Below are 22,664 nucleotides of genomic sequence, written 5' to 3' on the forward strand. Positions count from 1 at the left end.
CAAAGCCAATAAGCCAGTTTAAAGAAGGCAGATGACGTTGGTACCCAGAAAGTAGCGAGCGACGTGAGAAGACGTCCTCGGAACAAGTCATCACTCAACAAGCTTATGCCTTCGGACTGAAGAAGGTTTGCTTTGGGGCGAGATCAGCACCACTGCACCCCGACGAACCAGATCCTTCCAGTGAACTCCACGACACGTTTCAGCCGACTGCGTTACTCTGCGGGACTTTTTGGAGCCGACCGTCGCTTTGGTAGAAAAAAAAAAAGAAAAAGATTTTCGGCGAGATAAGGCGGCGATCCACGGCCGCCGGAGGCCTCCGCAGCGGTGGGGGGCTTGGGGAGGGCTTGGGAGGGTTATAACAAAACAAGCATATCGTGTGCTGCCTCCGACTGTCGCCGAGCCTGACTGGGGATGATGATCCGCCGCAACTTTGGCGCAAGAAAACATAACACGCGCTGGACTTCCTGGAATGTGAGTGTGAGCGCAAAAGAAAAAGAGAGAAAAAAAATCTGCGAGTGTCAGGACTGGAATTGACATTTCGAAGGCCTTGCAGGAACATAAGACGCACATGTGTGAAAGCGCAAAGCTAATTTACGCACCCAGGGCCGTGGGAGGAGGGGGGGTGGGCAGGAGAGAAAGTTAGACCAACACGCACACGGTGTCCGATAAATCTCCGGCGGCGCGTCGAAGGGTTCAAACGGCGCCTGTGATGCGTGTCTTTGACGGAGGGATGGAGGGAGGGATGGAGGGAGGGATGGAGGGAATGCAGCGGGGCTGAATGTGCCAACTGAACGCCGCGGTGCCTCCCGTGCAAGCGCCACCCTGGCCGACTCCCGCACATCACTCAGCACCCCCTCCCCCTCCCATCCTGCCGGCAATTACACAAGCACGACAGCGATGTTTGAGCCGTGCCCCTCGACATCCCACTACGGTCGTTGTTGCGGGGTTCATTGTGTAGATTTTACCACAGTTGTGTCCGTATGCTACCTTTTTCGAAGTGTTGTGCACTACTCAAACTAAAAAGCATCCACGATGCAACCAAAGCCATTGATTACAAGCAGATTTTAGCTCAACTAAATCATGGCTTTGGCCCTGCCTCTTTCGCCATAAAGCATGCTGATTGGCCAGAGAAAATTTAGCCTCCAAGTCTCAAGCAATGCCTCGTCAAAGTTGTTGTGGCAGAAAATATCAGCCACCGAACTGCTTTTTCCCCGAGCTGACGACCGCCAACGGCTCTCCAGCCCTCATGGCTCGTTTACTCTTATAACAAAGTGGAGGGGCATAAATTAGTGTAACTGTATTAGTGTAATTGTCTTTAATAGAATCATTTGTGGTTGCAGCCCTATAAAACTCAGACGCCAACACTTAATAAATAAATGACTGGCCTTCCAGCCTAAATGCAGCAGATGAATCAAGCCATAATTAGATTTATTTCTTTTTTCCCCCGCTGAATCTGCAACATCTGCAGGACACGTATGCAGTGAAAACTCCTCCGTGTCGAAGGATGCGGCTGCTCACGCTGCTCTCACACGGAAAAAAGTGTGGTTGCTCCTCAACCAAGTTCTCCCCACTTAACGCCTTGTGTGCGAATGCCTCCTTGGAAAAAAGTGAAAATGGAGCGTGTGCACATTTGCGCCCGCTAGGTAGAGATGCCACGCTGCTGGCAGGCAGGCAGGGCAGCGTTCTGATGATGTTGTCTGGCTGCCAGCTGGATGACATCAGGGCTCAGGAACGCCATGCCACGATGGTAATTGGGGCTGTCCAGCGGTCCGAAAGAAAAACTCCACAAATGAGATCCTTGGTGGAATGCGGGAAGGATCCAGAGGCGGGCCGCAGACGCTGCTGCTCTGGTCGAATCAGGCCTCTCTTGTGGCAACACGCTGCTATTGGCGAAGGGAATTTATCATTTATCATCTGTTCAGAAGCTGTGGTTCGATAGAAAGTGCACGACAGGGAGGGAATGTCCATGAGTGGACTGATTGGTTAGATCATTGGTTTTCAACTGGTGGAGTCTCTCCACTTATTTTTTCCTTATCATAAAATCATGACCCAAATTTACTCCCCAGCATTCAAATTTATTGCACAAAAATAAAATAAGCGAGCCCACGTGTCTTGTAAATAAATGATGTTATTGAGCTGAATTGCGTGTCCTGCAAAAAAAAAAGTGGCCAACATTTTCTCTATAAACATAGATATTCTAAAATCCCCGCTCCCTTAAAAAAAAGGAAATTGCCCACGCCATGACTCAATCAAAACGGCTCTGTGACCTAAAAGTGGGTCACGACCCACCAGCTGAGAAACACTGGGTTAGATGACGATTGGTAGCAAGTAGTGCTGCGTTTAGAAAATAAGAGGTAAGAAGAACGAAGAACTGTTTCAAAATGATATATGTGAAAATGACACAACAACTACAACTGCACTGAATATTTACAGGAACAGGAAGTAGTTGAGTCTAAGTACAGTGAGAAATTGTTCTTTTTCTGTTATTATGAGTGCTGTCATTATTAATCTAGAAGTAGTAGCTGTCACAATTTTTTTTTCCTTAAAATGTCTTGAATTTGAAAAATGTACCACATCTTCACAGGTTCTCCACGTATTTTTGTTGGGATATTTGTATGTAATTATTTGAAATAATAATAATGAAAAAATCTGCTGTGGAACGACAACAAAAAACTAAAAACAGACCATTTCAGCAGCATTTTGTATGATGCTGTGGTTATTCAATGAGTGTTTTCTGTGTCCCTTTTTCAGATGGCGAGACGAAGCCCCAGTCAAGTGTTTCGGGGTTTGGGGGGGTGGCACCGCTGTGTAAACTGGGCTCATGAATCACCCCCTGACAGTGGCTTTATGTGTGAAATCAGCCCGCTGTTTTGAATCAGTGGTGCAGCAGCAGCACCAGCAGCCGGGCGTGAACCTGTTGGCCTCAGACGTGTGGAACAGTGTGTTCTAATTGTGCCACCCAGCTGTCAATTGTAATCCTTGTGTGAACTGATGTGATGAAGGCAGACAGATGTTTGCAATGTCTGTTTGCACTGTTGTGGTTCGGTACCGAGCTCGCCGTCTCCTCCGAACCTGTTGATTTGTCAAGGCCTCGCCCTCGACGCCGCCGTTGACTGAGCGGCTGGTGGTCTCCACTTGGCCCGTCAAACACTGTGATTGCTGCTGAAAGTCAGTGGTGGCTGTTGCCTAGCACCAGCCGAGCGCTCCAGTCAATAAGACTCCCACCATCAGTGTGTGTGTGTGTGTGTGTGTGTGTGTGTGTGTGTGTGTGTGTGTGTGTGTGTGTGTGTGTGTGTGTGTCTGTGAGTGAATGCTGAAGGATTTAGACTGACCTATCCTTCACCAAAACACTTTTTTTTTTTTGCAATTACTGACAAACCACAACAGTCTTCAAACCTTATCATCAAATTAGATCGACTTGCCATTCTGAGGGTCACAGGTCTCCAATGCGCTCTTTGACTTACTGGGTCGTCTGTAGCGTGGCGCTAATGTCAGTTCAACAACCGCTAATTGCCATGCCGGAGTTAGCTAGCGGCAAACGTAATGACAACAAGCTTCGCTGAGCTGCTGAGCTGACTGGTCCGTTCAGCAGCATTTTAAAGCAACACAACAGTCCAAACAGGGGAATTCAGTCGTCAAAAAACAAACAAATAAATGAAAAATAATGGAGACGAAATAGCGATAGTGATCCTATACTGCTGTTTCACAGAGTCCCAGTAGAGGGCAGTGTCTACATTTTGAGCGGATGAATGTGGACTCAGTTAGTCGTAAAGTTGGAGACAAGTCAGGTTGAAAATTTAATAAATCAAGCTTTTGTTTTGAGTGAAAGTCTCGCCAGCATTTCCCCGCAAAACCACAGAATCAGGGTGAAAAAATCTTCAAATGTTTATCAGCTTTTTTTATTTTTTATTATTTAAAAAAAACAAAAACAATGTCAGAACACACTGGCTGATTACTGCTGACATTTCATGCTATATTTGGCTGAAAAGCGTCGTGGATGTTAGAGGGCCTGTTGCATCAAATGTCTGTAATTTCAGCGACTGCCCCCCGCAGAGAGTTTCCACAGAGCAGGATTCTTCTTCCTCAAGCTGAAAATCAGCCAGACCAATTACCTCTAAAGCCTCCGCAGCCCCCTCACCCCGGTGTAATTGATAACATTTGGAAGACTCTCCACTCTGGTGGGAGATGTAATGATGGATTTTGTTCAAAATCTTTTGTTTTTTTTCCGGAGGGCCAAACTGCGAGGACAGAGAAGGAGCACACGATGGATGGCTTCAGGAAACGAACGCTGTCTCGTCCTGAGAAAACCTGATCCGTCAACTCACTTGTTATGTACTGGCTCCCTGCCTATGCTGCATGCTGCCTTCAGCTCCCAGGGACGACACAGGCCATCGGTGTGAAACTAAAGTCCCACGGAGGAGTGGACGTTTTTTCCTGTTGTTTAAAGTCGATGGGAGAGAGGAAATGATGCCGCTGGGACTTCTGGCTGCACTCCAGGAAACAGAACAATATTGGTAAATAAATCATTGAAACGTGTGTTTGAGTATGAGGCTGACATCCTGCCCTGATGTGGCCCTGCTCTGGTGTCGCTACCGACATACACTTGTAGCAGGAAGAGTCAGCAGGTTTCAGGAAACGTCAGGTTCCGCTTCTAGTCTGTTCCCTTCACCGCCTCCGTCTGCCTGTCGTCCTGGGGGTCACTGAGGGTCACTGAGGGTCACTGAGGGCAACTGTGGGACCGTTTGGTGTTTTGATCAACCTGATGTTGTTGTTTTTTTTTTTTATCACAAGCATGATTTCATATTCTCACACATTCCTGCACATTCGATCCAACCTAAGGGAGCAGCCACATTGGCCGACCCCCTGACCCCTGTGACCTCCCAAGTGCAACCCTTGATGTTGAGTGCCAAGCAGGGAGTCATTGGCCCCCATTATTGCCAGCTTTGGTGGGACTCAGCTGGGGATCGAATCCACAACCTTCATGTCTTCCAGAACCCTTTTTTAATGTAAGGAGCATAAACTTCAGACATTTCTCTTGTAATGTCTAAGGGCTCTTAAAGTTTAACACTAAGAATATTGAGTTCCAAAAGAAACTCTTGGTGTAACTGCTGACTGTGCTGGACCGCAGCAGCGAAAGCAAAAAGACCACATGTTTTTGCATTAATCAAACAGAATTTTTTTTTTAAAAGGGCATTCATAGACAAAATACCTCCAGTGGGACCATTTGTGAAGGTGAACTGTGAGTAGTTGAGTCACCCTTTCTATAGCAGTGGGTTCGTTTCGCACAACAAATGCCTCAGCTGAGGAACAGCAAGACGTTTCACAGTCACCGGCGTGGCCGCTGCGGTTTGCATGTGTTGCATTAAGGAAGGAGCCAGAGAGGAAAAAAACACCTTTGATATTTGCGGTCTCATGCGGTTCCTCCAAGCTGTCAAAACCTTTTTATTGGCCTCATTAAAAACCATCACATTAAACCTAATGGCAGTCGTTACCTGAGTGGCTGAACCGCACGCTGCCTGCTGCGCCGATTAGCGTTAGCGCCCGAGCTGTTTTCGCACCAACATGGGATTATGAAGCCGCAGGGTTTTCGTGTCCTCCTCCACTCGTGCTGCGAGTCCACGGCGAGGCATCCCACCGCACGATTAGCTCCCTGCTGTCAAGCGTGCGATGAGTCTCCCGTGGCCGCCGCACATGTGGTTGGCAGGTGGACTGACTTGTCTGCTTAGCGTAGCGCACTCGGGTGGGTCGAGTTGCAGCTGTCCTGCCGTCGGGCTCAGAGGTCAGAGGGTACGGTGATTTATTGCGAGGACACGGTCGGCATGGTGTCTTCAGTACGTGTCAGTACGTGTGTGTGTGTGTGTGTGTGTGTGTGTGTGTGTGTGTGTGTGTGTGTGTGTGTGTGTGTGTGTGTGTGTGTGTTTGAACTGCAGTCAGAAGAACAGATTCGAATAAACACTGGCTGGAAGGATGAGAAATTGTTAGTGATGACTTTGGTGTGAAATGATTGATGAAGATCTCCTCGGGTGCGTTATCAGGTTGCCTAAAAAAACAGTGGCCCCCTCTTGCGCTAAATTATTATATTGCATTCCCCATTTTTTTTCTTTTTAGCTGTACTCAGCTTACTTCAGAGGATGGAATTCCAAAAATACAGTACAGATGGGAGCTGCAGCTTCCAAGAGACCGCAGCCTAATTCCTTTGGTTGAAACTGGTAACTGTTAAATGGGAGATACCTTCAAGAAGCAGCGTCTCCTAAAAGTGGCTGTGACATGTGGGGTGGAAATTTCATCGTAATACATATGAAGAAGTTGGCTTTTTATGCTCAAATCAGTTGCAAAGCTCTGATCATCCATTCTCCTTAGTTTCAGTTGCTGTCACATTAGCAACATTTTCCAACCATTTTTTTCTTTATATATCTGTATTATTTTTTTTTATTCAAGACTCTTGTGGAACAGTCTCACACAAATGATTATCCTAAGGATTTCACAATCTCACAAAACAGCATATTTAGCCCTGTGCTTTTCAGCCCCCTGCTGAAACTGATGCTTGTTTGAAGTTTGGACAAGGACAGAAACAGGGCTGTACCAGCACCTGGTTGGATGAGATGTCAGTAACACGGTTTTTGTAACATGTTTTGCGACATCATTTTGGCACGTTTCCACGAGCGCTACTCAGCTCGGACCACCTGGGCTCAGCACGGGTGCCTTTCCACTGTGACTTGGTCCCAGCTAAGCGTGGGTGGAGTTACCGCTGCAAGGTGGACCGAAGGTCCCTTGACGTTTGTAGTGCCCTCCGTGGCCCCGAGTCATAGGATCTACTTTTTGGATCGACTGTGTTTTAGTTTTGTTTTTACAAGACATTTTAGTAGGGCTTAGAATGATTTTGTTTAATACTATTGACCTGTATGAAAACACTGCCTTAGCAGAGAAAATGTTGACGCTGAAACGATCACTTGAGTCACAGAGTTGTTTATTACTAGACAAGAATATCCGCACAACTTAAATCCACACAAAGCACAAAAAAGCAACAGCTCCATTCGACTGTGGTTAACATGCTAGCAGCATTAAAATCGTCAAAACTTAAAAGGCAGAATTGCTGCTTCTTAAGTTTTGCTGCCAGCGAATACAAAACACAAGCAGAACATTGAGTTAGTGGCGTTGGCTAACAGTTTATCGACATGATTCAGCGGTTGTATTTTGCAAATACTCTTTAAACTAAAGTTGCTCACGTTCTCAAATATTGTTGTGGCCGTCTATTCTCCTTTTGCCCACCGGCCGAGTCGGGGCGGTGGTCTATATTGCATTCATGTGGCTGAACAAACCTCCAACATTTTTTCCGCTCGTTTCACTCCGACTGTCGTGGTCCTTGATGCTTCGGTAGTCGTTCGGCAGTCGCTTATTATTATTATTTTTTTAATATTTTTTCTCCCGACACCGTTTTGCTGTACTGCGGCCACAAGCTGCGAAACCAGGAAGACGTTTCATTGTGTGTCCCTCTGTGCGCCAAGCTCCCTTTGAGCTTTTTCTTCAGCCATCGAGCAGAAAAAACGTCTGCAGCTCTTTGTTTGCCCACAGCACAGTTTCACAAACATTTGTTTTCAATACGTGAAATGTAAAAACGGACAGAAATGAAAAAATCTATGTATAAAAATGACGGATTTGGTGTTCGTGAAAGACTCATTTTTCGTCAAAACTCCTAACCAATCAGTGCCCTGCTCTGTGCCTACGTAACCATTATGGTTCCCGCTTGGAACCCCAAGGAAGCAGGGACCAAAATGATAACGGTTGGCGCCAGTGGAAACGCCTACACATGGAGCAGAGGTGCGTCTGTAGAAACAAGCCCTTTGTGTTGCATCTTCAGTGTATGAAAAGTGCTATACAAATAAAGATTGATTGAACACTGGCAGGTATCACTGAGATTTCAGAAACAAGCAAAAAAAAGTAAAGGATAGACACTGGTCAAGGGAACTCCACAGAATACAGCTGTTACAAGTAAAAATCTTTCAATGGGAAATTTGTGCTAACAGTCTGTGTGAGATGTGCAATTGTACCTTACACCTGACCTAGCCTGTTCTATCAAGCGTTACCCTTGTTGGTCTAAATTGTGGAGACTATGGGTGAGATGGCATTGAGACCTGAAGTATAAATGAATGTACAAGCTGTCCAACCTTTGTTTGACGGCCTGTCTGCTCTGGCTCAATACCCTAAAGACAGCGACTGTCTCCTGCTCTTATTTTCCACCCTGACCTTGTTCCTTGATCCTCCCATTTCTCTACCATCTTTTGCTTGTGCTTGTGGCACCCCAGTGCTGGCTTGCTGACCTGGAGGCACTCATCTCTTTCCAGGCCACTAAAGTAGGTCTGTAATGAGAATATACTAAACTCAGACCTTAATCTCATGGTTCCTCACTGGTGGACTGAATGTGGTGGCTGGAGTCATGTACAGTACAGTGAAAGGCTCTGGACAGGGAGCAGCGAGTGCCTTTGTTTTTCTCTCCGGGAAAGACGAGTAGGGGACCAGAAGGGGTTAAAAAAAGGCCACCTCCTCCAAATGTGTGAAGTGAACGCTCACAAAAATCCCCTTGAAACTGGATTAGCCAAAATATCGTATCCTCTAAGGGTTACCCTGGACAGGAGCTGCTCTTGAAGGTAGGGGAATGGGGGTGGGGATCCCCTTATCTAAACACTGGATGGGATCTGGGTAATCAGAGGCAGCAGTGCGTGAAACACTATTCCACGTTCTGGCTGGGCTGCAGCCACGGCACAAGCCCCACGCTCTTCGAAGTTTCCACCCAAACAGCGGAGGAAGGCAGCGCGTCATTGGACGGCCCAATTATAGGATCGGGTTGGTGTTTTTGCTCTTGATTATGGTCTTTTGAAGACCCGACTTGCCCTCTGAGTTCACTTCCTTTCCCTCTCCCTTTATCTGCGCGGGACTTTGAAATTGAAACCTGCTTCGGAGGTTAATGAATCACTGGCCCCCCACTCTCTTGTTTTAGTTTCACCCTCGCCCCGTGTGACACAGAGGCACAACGCACACATTCACGCACTCTCGGGGACCGCAGTGTTCACGCTTCTCCAATCAGGGCAAGCCCTGTCAACCGCAAGTGTGCGTTGCCTTAACCTGTGTTATTTTCATTCAAAATAAACTTAAATAAAATCTCTGAACAGGATCTAAAAGCCGGTAGGTCAGTGTGTTAAAGTGTTCTTGTGCTGTCAACCCAACCAACTTGAAGCACTTCTTGATGTTATAGGGTTTGCAGACAACAGGAGTAATCAGAGTTCTTGTTCAACATCCTGGCAGTCCTCTTTGGATCTGTTCGACCCTCCTCCTACTGGGTCTTAATGGTTTAGTCCAGCAGGGCGAGGCAGGATTGCGTATTGGACTTGTCTCCATATATGAGCTTGAAGGATCCCTATTTTTATAAAAGTGTCTGGTGAGGAAGAGGCACTCAGTTAGCGACCATCTCTTGCTTCCGTCACGTTGGACAGATGCAACACCCCAAAACAGGTTAAGGAAACAGATATTTTTTCCAGAGGTGTGAGAAAAGAGATAGCAAAGAAACTCCCTTTGATTTTCCTGTTACTTGATTTATGTTGGGCAGCATGACTGTGTGCAGGGATTTGCAAGTTCTCCCTGTGTCTGCATGTGGTCTGACCAGGCCTGAGGTCCAAAGACATGCACATTATAAGCTCAGTGGCAACTGTAAATGGTCTGCAAGTGTGAATGAGAGTGTAGACGGTTGTCCATCTCTCTGCGTTTTGCCTGGTTCTCTTTTTATTTTCATTTACATGATATGTGTCCCCTTCCCTGACCTGCACAACTGACCTGGCCACGGCACACTCGCATCCCTGGATCCACTCTGACGTAATTTAACCTGGCGCCTGGCCTCCAGAGGCAGGCAGTTGACCCGGGTTGCTGCTGGGTGTGAACGACCCAGGAAGCAGCTGAGGGCTCAGTGATGGGAAAAGAAAATTGTGATTTCCTGCTGTGCTGCTAATGGGGCTTATCTGAGGAGCAGCTCATCCCCAGTTCTCGTGTTGTCTTTAAGATTAGGGTTGGCTGCTAACATCTCTTGTCACTCAGCAGGAGAACAGGCAGACCAGCAGAAACGCTAGACTGGGTCCATGATTGAAAATAGAATTTGATCATAGTTTTCCTTCATTTTTAAATTGTGATTGTCGCTCCGAGGGGATTGCCTAAACCGATATTATTACCAACTTTAATAATCCACACTCAACCCTTCCTTTACTCATGGGATGGTCCATTTTGCCTCCGCCCCTGAAAAGGAAGGTGAGAAAATCGGTTTTCCAATCTCAGGGTAATCCTCTCGGATTGGTTCTAAGTGAAGAAAAACGCAAAAAAGTGTGACTTTATCAAGTCGACATTACATGCCACTGACAGGATGGTTGTTTTCTAGGCTGCCACGTGGGCCAACGACGGAGACGCAGTGTTCATTCGGGAATACACGCTGATCCGCAGAGACCACCTTCCAGAGGAGCCTCTCCACGACGTCGGCCAGAAACCAGAAGACACCGTAAGCGGCTGGGAAATAAACACACAGCGCTGGTTATTTTTAATTACAGCCATAAACCATATGCCTCCATCCTTATTTTTTCCTCTGGAGATAAGAGTTAAATTAAAACGTCAGATGAAGATGAATTGGCCCCATAAACCATTGACGTAAGGCTCTTTGCGGCAGAGGACTGACAAATCAGCCGTGTTGCGTCTCGGCAGTGGGCCAACGTGAGCGATGATGGTGGGACAATGGGCGGAGGAGTTCGGCCTGACCTGGCTTGATGTGAAACAGGGCATTCCACGTGAAACATGCTTTGTTTTTGTGCGTGGTCACATGCAAAGTTGCAGAGTTGGGTTGACTTTTCATAAGTATGTTCCTCAGCCAGATGTTTCATCTAATGATGTGGGAGGTGGACACTTGTCTCCTTGCGGATGAGTAAGTATCACACGATCACCAGCCATTATCTTGGTGCCGTGGGAACGTTATTAATTGGCTTGACTGGGATCGTTGTTCGTTCACCGACCTGGCAGGTGAAAGGTGAGCAGTCCTTCCCACGCACTTCCCTACAAGCTTCTATGGCTGACCAGCTGACCTCTCTGCCTCTAATATCCCTTGATCGCTCTTTGAGCGTTGATCAAATGCAGGGATACTTCTTTTGAAGCAGGTCACCTGTTTGAACCCAGCTTCAAGCTTGAGAGCCGGATTTATTCAAATGTGGAAATTTCCCAGATAAGCCTGGAAAGTCTGTGTCACACACAATTTATAAATGCGATGAGGCTTAATCCTTCATTTATACTTTGATTCTTTCTTAAGATTTTGTGATTTCATTGGTTTCAGCTTTTTCACGCAGCTAAAACAGCTAAACCTTGTGATAGTGCCACAAATGTGCCCTGTTGACATGATCTGTTTCCAGACTCGATGGTGACTAGATGTCACCATTCCAAGCAGACTAGACTGAAGTGTTGTCAGTGAGAGATTTTCTTGTGGGATAGGCTTGTATGCAACAATATCCAACTGAATGCTTCGCAAGTTTGAAATGTCCATGTAGAAATTGTCTTTTGATTTGCTAATGTAAGCATTTATACACATAAAGCAGGTCCACTTGCAACTCCCAAGGTGAAACCAGATGTCTACATTAGCCCAGCATGTGGACCTGCGGAGGAGTTTTTTGATTTTAAGACAGATGTGAGAGGATGTTTTATGTCATGTTAATTCGAACAAGTGACAGGTTTAAACCATATTTCAAACAAGTGATAATCAGTATTTGCAACATGTACGTCTCTTCAGACTTCCAGCAGCCCTGCTGGTGATCTCCCCTCAGCACCCAGTTGATTTCTACCTTCTTTAGCGCCTGCAATATGTTGGAATTCTGTGTATATTGAGCTTGACTCTGGGCCAAGTCAAACGCGGCTGAATTAACGAGCAATCTCGGAGGCAGGTCTCAGACGTGTATGTGCAACTCCTTTGTTTGACTTACATGAATATGTGCCAGGGTCAGTCGGTGGGCAATAAGGACTGACCTTGCCAGGACCCTCAACTCCATCCCTCAAGAGGGCCACAGATGAATTGTTCCTGCTGAAGGGAAGTTGTTTTTCCTGGCAGCCAGTGTCTGGAGTAGGGCTGCTGAAGCTGCTAACGCACACTTGTAAATTAAGCCACATATATCATGTGATAGTGGGAGGCTCAACCGTGTCCATGCTCATAAACAAATATGGAGCGGGTTTATTGTGTTGAGAGGTTCCTGAATCAAAGTGTGCAGGGGGTCCACATGGATCAGATGTCTTCACTGCAGACTCTGTGAAGTGAGAACTTTCATTTCTTCAGCTTTGACTGAATGAGTAAGAATGTGAAGATAAACAGAGCGGCTGGTCATTAATCTCCCTGTGACTGTACCCACTCATTGTTTGCATGTTAGTGGATTTTCTCAGCATGAGAGTTGGAGCTTTCACAAAGCAACAGATGACTTGAAACCAGCGTGAAACATTTAGAAAATTGCCACAAATGCTCTTTATTTGACAGCATGGAGACAAGTGTGAAATTAAACCCAACTCCTGGGGATTGTTGTTACAGTTGTAATACACAGGCTCAACACATGGAGGAGAAAACCTCTTGACGGGGAGACCAGATGCACAGTGTGGTGTGCCATTAGGAGGCTGCAGTTTAGGCCGCGCCTCATCTGTTTGCATTGATTGTTTGCGTTTGGCCCTGCAGTGATGACAATTTCCAGTACAACCAGTACACATTTTTTTCTCCAAATCAAAATTCATCTTACAAAGTGTTTTTCATCATTCTTCCCTCAGCTTTAAAAGTCAAAAACCAAATGGTCTAAATACGACAGATGCCCCCCACTGGTCTTGACACTCTGCTCGGGACACACTCACGTTGTGCTGTCCTGCCCAGTAACGCCCAGGATATTCCGGGGTTGTGACACTCGTGGCTAATGACAGTTATTAGACGCCATTAGTGCCGTTGACTCCTTGCCTGGCGTGAGAACTCTGTCATCAACGACGTCCCACCCGCCCTACCGTCTCACCTCCTCACTACTGTGTCCGTCACATCTTTCTCCCTCAGGTGTTCAGATCCTCAGAATGTAAATGTACACACAGAACGTCAGCCAGTGTCCTCCTTTTGTCTCGAGGTATAACGTGCACTTAAGCTGTCTCAAAATCTTCCCTTCCCACTGTCCTTTAATGCAAAAACAAAGCAAAGCACTCCTCTCTCTTCCCTGTTACTGGTATAATTTGGCCCAAACACAGGACCTGCTCACAGACACTGGACTCTTCTATTCAAGGTCTGCTTTGAACGTACCTCTCCCAGGATATGTTGTGCTTCGCGTTTCCCTCGTTGCCTGCAGCTCAGTGTCAAAGATATTTTAGTGCAGATTAAATGTGTTAAAACAAAGCCACAAGATTTTCCAGTTAAATCCCCTCCATTGTCATGAACTTTTGCACATATTGAGACATGCTTCTGGTTAAATTTTGTCATTGACTAAAGATGAGGCGCTGAATTGCCTTTACATTCTGTGATGTTTTCACTAATACACAGTGAGGAGAGTAGTAAAAGTTTATTTGTTTCCAGAAGGTCTAAAGTCAAAGGCAGGACGGTGCCTTTGGTCACCAGTAATGTCACTTTCCTTAGGATACTTTTGATCAATGACAACAAAACATTCCAAGCACACAGGTCAACGGTTTCTTAAGGTGTAACATTTTCTGTTGAGAATCAGCCCGTACACATGTCCCACTTGAGCTTATTGCCAATTGCAGCACTGAGATACTGAAATACTCAGTGACCTGTTGCATTGGCGTTCCATTTATCATTATATGTATAACATACAGTAAGTGGCAGAGTTTGCAGATGCCCCTTTTCTAATACACTCCCCTAGTTTTTGATGGGTTTAAAGATGGTTTGACTGTTCACTCCAGTTGATGAAATGTTTTAGCACAGGACTGTGCTCCTCTTTCTCATCATATAGAATACAGACCAAAGCAGTATTATCTGCATAACTCATCACAACTTTCATTGGAGAATGTTTTTCTTTCTCTCCAGTTTTCTCCAGCTATTTCCGAGCTATGATCATCTCTAAGTTTCATGTAACAAAATGAACCCTGATTTCTAAAGGGAGAATTTTTCTGTTTGAATGTTCGTAAGACCTTCGCGTAGAATATTTTACACATTGCAGCCTTGATGTTTAAGACATTGAATAGCCCCTGAAAATACCTTTCAGGCTGAATAAAGGCAGCAATAGTCAACCGGCCTTCTGCTCCTCGGGCAGGGTGTCAGAGTTTGCTAGAGTCGGGCCAAAGGCCAAGTGGGCGGTGGCAGGTCTAGGGGCTCAGCTGCTGGCTGCCTTGACAGCTGTGTTTTCCACGCAGCGTCAGGTGGAGAGGGCAGCGGTCCTCAGTGATTAAGCACTTCATTTGTCTTCATTAAAAGGATGGGCATGTTGGCTTTGGCAGGCAGGGAGGATGTTTAGGCTCATCATTTTTTTCCCCCTTGGATGTGCTGTGACCCCTGGGGTAAAACACGTCAAGTTGAGGCTCTAGTGGCTTTCTGAGCTCTTCATGTTGTGGGAGTTGGCTCAGTGGGCTCGTGGCCACTAGTGCTGTCAAATGCCATTTTATATCACAGGAGTCAATTCTGTCCTCTTTTATAAGAATTACTTTATGCGTCTTTCTGTAGATGTTCACCAGAAATAGAAAATTCTTACATTTACATCATAATTGCGTAGCTCTGGAGTTAGTAACTAGTCTCTGGCTTAAGAAACTCAAAAGTTCCAATTCAGCCAAAATTCCTCTGGATATTTTTTTATTTCTTGGAAAGTTTAAAATCATCCAAAATGTCTTCTGGTTTTGATTACTTTGTGACCATTTATCACCACTAGAGGAGCTATTGAGCAACGTTTAAAGCAGCAGGAACCGGTTGTTGTTTCTCCTTCAAATGCACACAGATGAATATATTTGTACCGTCCTGTTCCTGAAAAACTCTCTGGATGTGAGCAAAAAACTTTAGTGTTGGAGCAGGATCACAGAAACTTGTATCCAGACTGGAAATCTAGTCGCCTTTTGTTGTTTGTCAGGGACGGAGGTGATCTTGGCCCTTATTTGGAGCATATCAGCATTGCTTTTTACTCAAGGGTGTTAAACACCAAGTACGCCCTCATTTTTGGAGCTGTCTGCGGCAGCTCTGTCGTGTTCCTGCTCTAGTCAAGTTTAACATGATAATTGTGTTTTTTGTTTGTTTGCCTTTTTACACTGACACTCCATCCATCCATTTTCTATACCATTACCAGTATTGCTTCACAGAGCAAACATGGCTTTGCTCTGTGTAGCAATACAAACTGTGCTGTGCGCCCAGAACCAGCGAGGGAAGTTGCTTCTGTTACTAATAAATCCTGACAGACATGACACTCCCCTTCCTGACAAGGGTGAGAAATCCTCTGATGAAGTGATTGTGAGAACAACAGCCCCTTTTTTGGCAGCACGGTTGACATTTAAGACACTTTTCGAGACGTTAAAAAACAAAAGGTATGCGTGTACAATACTGACGTGTGCGTCTTGCCTAACCTCTTTAAGCCAGCGCTGTTCAGGGTGTCAGCCCACTCTTGCTGAGGAAAGTGCTGAGTGCTGGTGAGTGTGGTGTGAAGCCATGCGGAGATCCTGCTCTGCCTGTCGCATCATTCCATCAACACATGTCTTCAATAAAACCTTGGCCTCTGCAGTGCCACATAGAATACCACACCATCGTTCCCTCTTTCCCTCATGTGGTCTCACACCAGCAGGCTGTTGGTCGCGCAGTGCCGCCACAGAGTCAATACCACCAGGCAACCCATCCTCACCACATCGCCCACATTACAAATGGGAGTGTGTGTGCAACTTCAGCCACCCGTCGGCTACTGTTGCACCCTCCATGCCTTCCATGCTTTGTGGGCCTTCTGTGTTAATGTAGTCACCTATGGCATCAAAGGGGAATCGCATGTTGTCTCACTCCAGTGCAACATTTGGGCCTTCCAGAATGAGCGGCTTAGTGCTGGATTTGCCTCAAAATGAACGGAAGTAATGAAAAAAAAAGTGTTGCAGTTTACAATAAAATTACTTTTTTATAACAGTCCAACCATTTTTTCAATTCTGTGAGTTTTTTCTCTGGGTTTTCTAAAACTAACAAACTCTATTACTTATGTTCAGTAATTGTTCAATGTCAAAAGTCATGGTTTTAGATGTCAAAATCTCAAAACTGAAAAACGACATGCAAGGAAGTGAATTTTGGAAAAATTATGAAGGTGGACTGTAGCTTGTAGTGTGTAGCTGACTTGTTCCTTTCAGAGGCTCTTAGTGATTCTCAGGGTACAGGTGAAGGTACTTGTGGCAGGAGAGTCACTGTTTAACAAGATTGCTTTGAACGCAATTTGTCATTTCAGTGAATGTATAAAGTTGTTGACTTTTGAATGCCCCCTAGTTTCGTTAACTGGCCAGGAAGGAAAGAACATGCTGCCGAATATAAGGTGCTTTCATTGATAAAGCTGCTGGGAATAAAACCATGACCCGATGTTCAGAACTCAACTTTGTATAACAACAAGAGTGCTGTTGCTTTGAAATAAAAACTCTCTCAGGACCTGTTTAATGGACACCTTGTGTCCTGGAATCCCTTTTGTCTGAATGTTTGTGTCCCAAGTAGTGAAGAAAGGTGACCGAGCGCCGCATCAAAGCCTCCAGATTTATGGGTGTGTGGAGAATGATGACAGTCCCACGATGAAAACATTTCCCGCAGGCCTCAGGGTGGGAGCAGACTAAAGACAACTATTTAGATTACACAGTCCCCCAGCGGAATGTCTGTGCTGTGTTGTTCTGCAGCGTGTCTCTGAAGACAAATGTGAATCCCCCCAGAACGTTCCAAATCCATCCATCATTTTCTCACTGCGGAGGAATATCTTGGAGAATTAAAGACGGCGGTAAGCACGTAGCCATTTCCTCAGAGGTGAAAACGGGCCAAACACTTGGGGGTTGTGATTTGTGGCGGTTTCGCAGGTTGAACCGCAAATAGCTGAGCAGAAATGCACAAAAGCAGCATCTCAGAGTGACCTAATGCGGATAATGACAGGGGATGGAGCGGCGCCCTCTGCTGCCATCCTTCACAGCGATACAGTGACAAGTGGAGTGCAATGGGGATGAGGGGGGCTAGCTTGATCTGCTTTTTGTTTTGCATATGGCCACATGGCGTTGGGCTGCAATAAATGAAGATTAGTGGATGCAGGATGACTGCGACTCCTGCTCGGCTTGCTGTTTGGAACGCAACAAGCCCAGCTCATCTCCTTTAATTTTCCATTACCATTCTCTTGTGCCTACAGAGGTTGTTGGAGCCTATGCCCGCTGTCTGTGGGTGAAGGTGGGGTGACACCCTGGATATGTTGCCAGTTTATTGCACAGCCACATAGAAAGACAAAAAATGATTCCCACTTTCATGCAAACGTATGGCCTGGTTAGAGCTCTAATTCACCCCACGTGCATGTCTTTGGATTGCGGTTTGAAGTTTGAGAACGCATGCAGACAATATGAGAACATGCAAACTACACGCAGAAACACCCCAGGATCGAGGATCGAACCGGCAGCCTTCTTTCTGTGGGACGACCGCACCAACCTCTGCACACTAGCACACTATCTGTGCAACACAAATGTGTGTACTCACACGTCAGTTTAGTCTGTGTTGGAATTTATTTCAACAGCCCCCTGGCTTTTAGCATAAAACCACATCTATCTCCATTTTGTTGCTGATGGATGTGGCAGTGCTGGGCCTTACTGGATCCAACTGGTGTTGCACATCTCTGGGCAAGCTGACACACAACCTATCAGGAACTTTTAACTCAGCCTGTACTTTTGTCTCTCGGACACAGGGTGCTGCTCTTGAGCTGAAGTTGTCTTCATGCAACACTTCAGGTGTGACCGCCATGTAAATATCATTCTGAGACACGTAATGTTGTAGTACTTGAGATTTGTCTTGGTCTCAAGTCCACTTTTTAAGGGTCTCGGTCTTATCTCGGACTCAGAAGCATTTTTACTCTTGTCTTGTCAGACTCTGGAGTTTTGAACAAGACCGGTCAATACACAGCCAACACGCCAATGATAGATAATAATGGAAAAGAATCCAGCTGCTGCCGTTTGCACTTGTGAAACCCATAGTGAAATCTGCCCCCTTATTTCCAGTTAATTTGTTTTTTAATTTTATGAAGCAAAGTTGTTTTGTTTTTTTTTGGAAATGGTACAAAATATTAAGAAAATTACCAAGAAAAATATGAAAAGATACCTTGCTGAAAGATGTTGGTGTTTGATTTAGAGTTTAAACAAATTTAAAAAAGATGCTGGTCATTTTTTTCTGTTTTGTTGTTATTTTTCTTTGGACTTGTCTGGGTCTCCAACTCCAAATGTCTTGGTCTTGTCTCGATCTCAATACTCTCTAGTCTTGACAATGTCTTGGTCTCGGTTGGTGCGGTTTTGACTACAACACTAGAGACACGGTTTGAAAACATTAGTATTTTGACTGTAAATGTGGATCTTGTTCCTTTTTGAACAGAGGGTAATCCGGCTCCTGGAAGAAAAAGATCTGTTTCCTTCCGTTCTTGCTCCTTCAGCAGCCGCTGCCTGTGCAACACCTTGCTGGTCAGAAGTTCGGCACAGTAGCATATTTAGACAGCTGTAAGCCCCAAAAGCTCCTGAGCAAACAGGCTAGTGGGGTCTTTATGTGTGAGCGGGACGGGACGGGGGTGTGCTGATCCATAGCAGCTCCCTTCCTGTGTGGGTTCCTCCTCAGCCAGGCCTCCAAATGTTTCCTCTCCCTCTCCATCACCTTCTTTGACTTGACACTAACCGGAGAGGAGGATATATGAGGTTTTGTCTTCACCAGCGCCCACTCACTAATTTGGTTTTTCTTCAAATCTTGAGTGAGACGCTTGATGAGAGGTCCAAAGAATTTGCCTCAGAAAAGGAGCTCGGCCCCATTGGTGCGATACAAATGGGATTCATGGGAGTAAAGTGCACTTGAGAGGATGATGTATGACTTGGCAAGCATGGGCAATCTTGATCGCAGACACATTTCACACGTTTTTAGAGAAAAAAGACCTCAATGGTTCTGTTTGATCAAAAACGTCAACATAGTGAATTACATGTATAGACAGTTTTGTCTATTCTAGAAAAACATTGCGTGAGTGTGAGGTTCAAAAATCATTAATTGCCACAAGATCTACTTTCCGATAAATTGGTCACGTTTTGAACAGAAGATGCCTTTTTAAGAAATTTTTGAGATGACAAAAGGATACACTTGGTGAACGTGACCTTCTTGGTGGAGTGATATAAAAAAAAGCAGGATTGGATTGTATGTCCCAAAACTGGGCCAGATCAGCCATGAAGTCCACAAACCAAAGCACTTAATCCAATCTGACTTCAGTCTTTCCATTCGCACGCGTTTCCGAAGTCGTCCTGAATTCAGGTACCATTCCAGGAGTTAAACTACCTCTTGAAGTTCCCCTTTGCGCTGTTGTTGTTGTTGTTGTTGTTGTTGAGATTTTCTAAACCAGAAAGATGGAAACTGTCTTTTAACCCCAGAATTCCCCTCAGCACACGTTGCAACACTCAGAAAACTGTCCAAAAAGCAATTATTGCTCAGCTTCATGGGAAATTCAGGTGGGGATCTGATACTGGCTTGTGGCCTGCCTACAAAGGCTAGTGAACGAAGACGCAGGCAGGGGAAAGTCTTTGAACTGTCGACCTGCAGCTGAGGCAAAAGTGCTCTGAGAGTGATCAGATCAGACACGTGTCATACGTTTGGCTCTGGTCGGTACTCTGTGAAGCTGGCGATGTCGCCCCTCTCTCCGTTTGCTGTGACGTCAGACTCTTTTCATTCGCTGTTACTAAATCCTGGCTTCCCATCATAGCTGCACCCTTGTGTGCTGCTTTTCTTCCCACGGCAAAAAGAAACCAAGGCAAGAGGCTGGTTTTGGGGGGAGGATCTGGAGAGGAGAAAAAGAATCGTGTTTGTCTTGGGGGGTTTTGAGAAAAACCATAATGTGTGTCTCGTGGGCCGTATTTCTTTGCTGACTGGATTTGACATGATGGATTTTTGGAAAAGGTGGCAAGCGTGCGAGTGTTCCCTGTTCCGTACGCTTCTGCAAAGCCCCTGCGATGGGTTCCGGCAGGCAGGCCGGCACTGAAATGCTATCCAGTCGAGTTTGAGCGAGCTGGACGGACGGAGAAAAGGTTTGACTGAGTGACACTCTGGGACGAGAAGAAGAGAGAAAACGCAGATGAGACGGAGGAGGAGTGTGTGGCGCAAATGAGTCACTGCCTTTGCTCCTTTTTCCACTCTGTCCTCGCCGCTCTTGTTCGGGACGGATTCCCCATCGTCTCATTCTCACTGCCTCCTGTTAGCGCTGTGTTTGTAAAAGAGCAAAAAACTCGACAAATGAACTTTTTAGAACCGTCAAACTTCACATGCTCCGGTGGACACGTCAACAACTCCTCTCCCTAAGTCTCTGGTCCCATCCTCACTGTTTGTCAGTTGATTGCAGAAGCAGATGGGTGAGGAATTCCTGAATTCCGGCTGATGGATTGCTTCCTCCCCGTAAACGCGGCGGCTGCTTCTGCTGCAGGACAAAGACATTGTGTTAAAGTGTAGCTGCTCAAAGGAGCTGTCAGCAACTCCCAGCAGCTTTTGCAAGCACTGAGCTGAGCGTTGGAGGGCTGTTGCATAAGAATTTATGCCATGTGTCTGCATCCAAGACCACTTGGCTTGGCACAAGATTTAATGTGAGGTTTACAAATTATTCCAAAGGCCGTATTTGCATTTCAAGCTTTGCAAAAGCCGTGAAAAGCACAAGTTGAATATCATTTATTGACATATTTTGTAGCTGTTGTAACATCTTATACAGCGAGGTTAAGATTTCACGCTGATAATTCGAATTGAAATACTCACCAAGGTATTTTTGAGGAACTCAGCATCCCATCCAGTTACCACTATCACTATTTATCCTGCACTCTGGGCTGCTGAAGTGCTGCAGCTGTCTTGGGAAGAAGTCGGGGTTCCGCCCAGGACTAGTTGCCAGTTCATCGCAGGGCCACACAGAGAGACAAACAACCATCCGCACTAAATTTAGAGTTGCCAGCCCACCTAATGTGCGTGTCTTAGGACTGTGGGTGGATATTGTTGTACCTGGAGAAATTCCACACAGACACCGGGGGAGAATCCTCACCCTACTAAATGGGAGGTGGCAACGCACTTCCACCTCCTCCCCCTAGTTCCAAATAAATAGTTTTCCCCTGAATGACATCAGAAGGAAATTCTGCCAAAAAAATGTGACTAGAACTCTGGTAAGAAAATATCTGGTAAGAAGTCAGTGAGAAGGCCTACTGTTGCTGATAAATGACTGCCCTCTCCTGACAAGAATTTAAAAAAATATACAAAATTGGAATTGGAACTTGAATAAACCAGATAAACCGAATAAACTGATTTTTGGGTCCTAGTCTCAACTCAGTGTCGGTCGAGACTTGGCCTTGTTCTCAACATGGTTTTGGTCTCACTACGCCTGGTCTTAGTAGTGTCTTGGTCGGGGTTAAAGGTTCTTTTGGAATTGAATTTAATAATTTCTAGATTTATCTGAAGAAAATGGCAAAGCTTCAAACCTTCAACTCCAAAGGTAACAAGGAGGGATCGCCACTTCTTCATTTTTCATCAGAATTATTTTCATTGGCCCCAGTGCAAAACTCTTGGTAAATATTTGCACTCTAACATTTTAAGCCATACAGGAAGACGCTGAATTCCCCAGTATGAATAATACTCCACATCAGGCAGCATCAGCTCACACAGATCTGACAGGAACTCAAGATTATTTGATCAAAGCACATTTAAAATGTCACAAGAACATTAAAAGAAGACATTAAAATACGAATAATTAAACTGTGTCCTTGTGATCCAGGTGTTAAAGCATTGCCCTTTGTTTATCTCTGCTGAAAGATTCTATTAGACCAAATGTTTTTAGAAAGACATGGACTTTTCTGACATTTTTGCTTTAATTGCTGGTCCACTTTGAGGACAACAGAGGAAATTCTGCTCTTTTTCAACCTCCACGCAGTGCTTTGTTAAGTCTGCCTTTCAAAATTTTCACAAATAAGTTTGAGAAGAAGATATATCTGAATCCATCACACACAAATTAAGGAATAGATAGTTCCCTGCCTCAGGTGGAGCAGTTCAAGTATCTCGGGGTCTTGTTCACGAGTGAGGGGAAGATGGAGCGTGAGATCGACAGGCGGATCGGTGCAGCGTCTGCAGTGATGCGGTCGCTGTACCGGTCCGTCGTGGTGAAGAAGGAGCTAAGCCGAAAGGCGAGGCTCTCGATTTACCGGTCGATCTACGTTCCCACCCTCACCTATGGTCACGAGCTTTGGGTAGTGACCAAAAGAACGAGATCGCGAATCCAAGCTGCCGAAATGGGTTTCCTCCGCAGGGTGGCTGGGCGCACCCTGAGGGACAGGGTGAGGAGCTCGGTCACCCGGGAGGAACTCGGAGTAGAGCCGCTGCTCCTCCGCATCAAGAGGAGCCAGCTGAGGTGGCTCGGGCATCTGTTCCAGATGCCTCCTGGACGCCTCCCTGGGCAGGTGTTCCGGGCGTG

General features: G+C 45.8%; 1 protein-coding gene across 1 annotated transcript in view; it reads left to right on the plus strand.

The window, feature by feature from the left end:
* The window catches only part of adamtsl3 (ADAMTS-like 3), a 72,838-nt gene that overhangs the window by 14,679 nt on the left and 35,495 nt on the right, over positions 1-22,664 (plus strand). Inside the window, exon 2 of the mRNA XM_076035388.1 lies at positions 10,418-10,534. Within this exon, the coding sequence (XP_075891503.1) occupies positions 10,418-10,534 (117 nt within the window). The remainder of the gene's footprint in view (positions 1-10,417; positions 10,535-22,664) is intronic.

This window comes from Nelusetta ayraudi, unplaced genomic scaffold (assembly GCF_046127955.1).
Source record: "Nelusetta ayraudi isolate G7.1 ecotype Tasmania unplaced genomic scaffold, CSIRO-AGI_Nayr_v1 ptg000042l, whole genome shotgun sequence".
Lineage (NCBI taxonomy): Eukaryota > Metazoa > Chordata > Actinopteri > Tetraodontiformes > Monacanthidae > Nelusetta > Nelusetta ayraudi.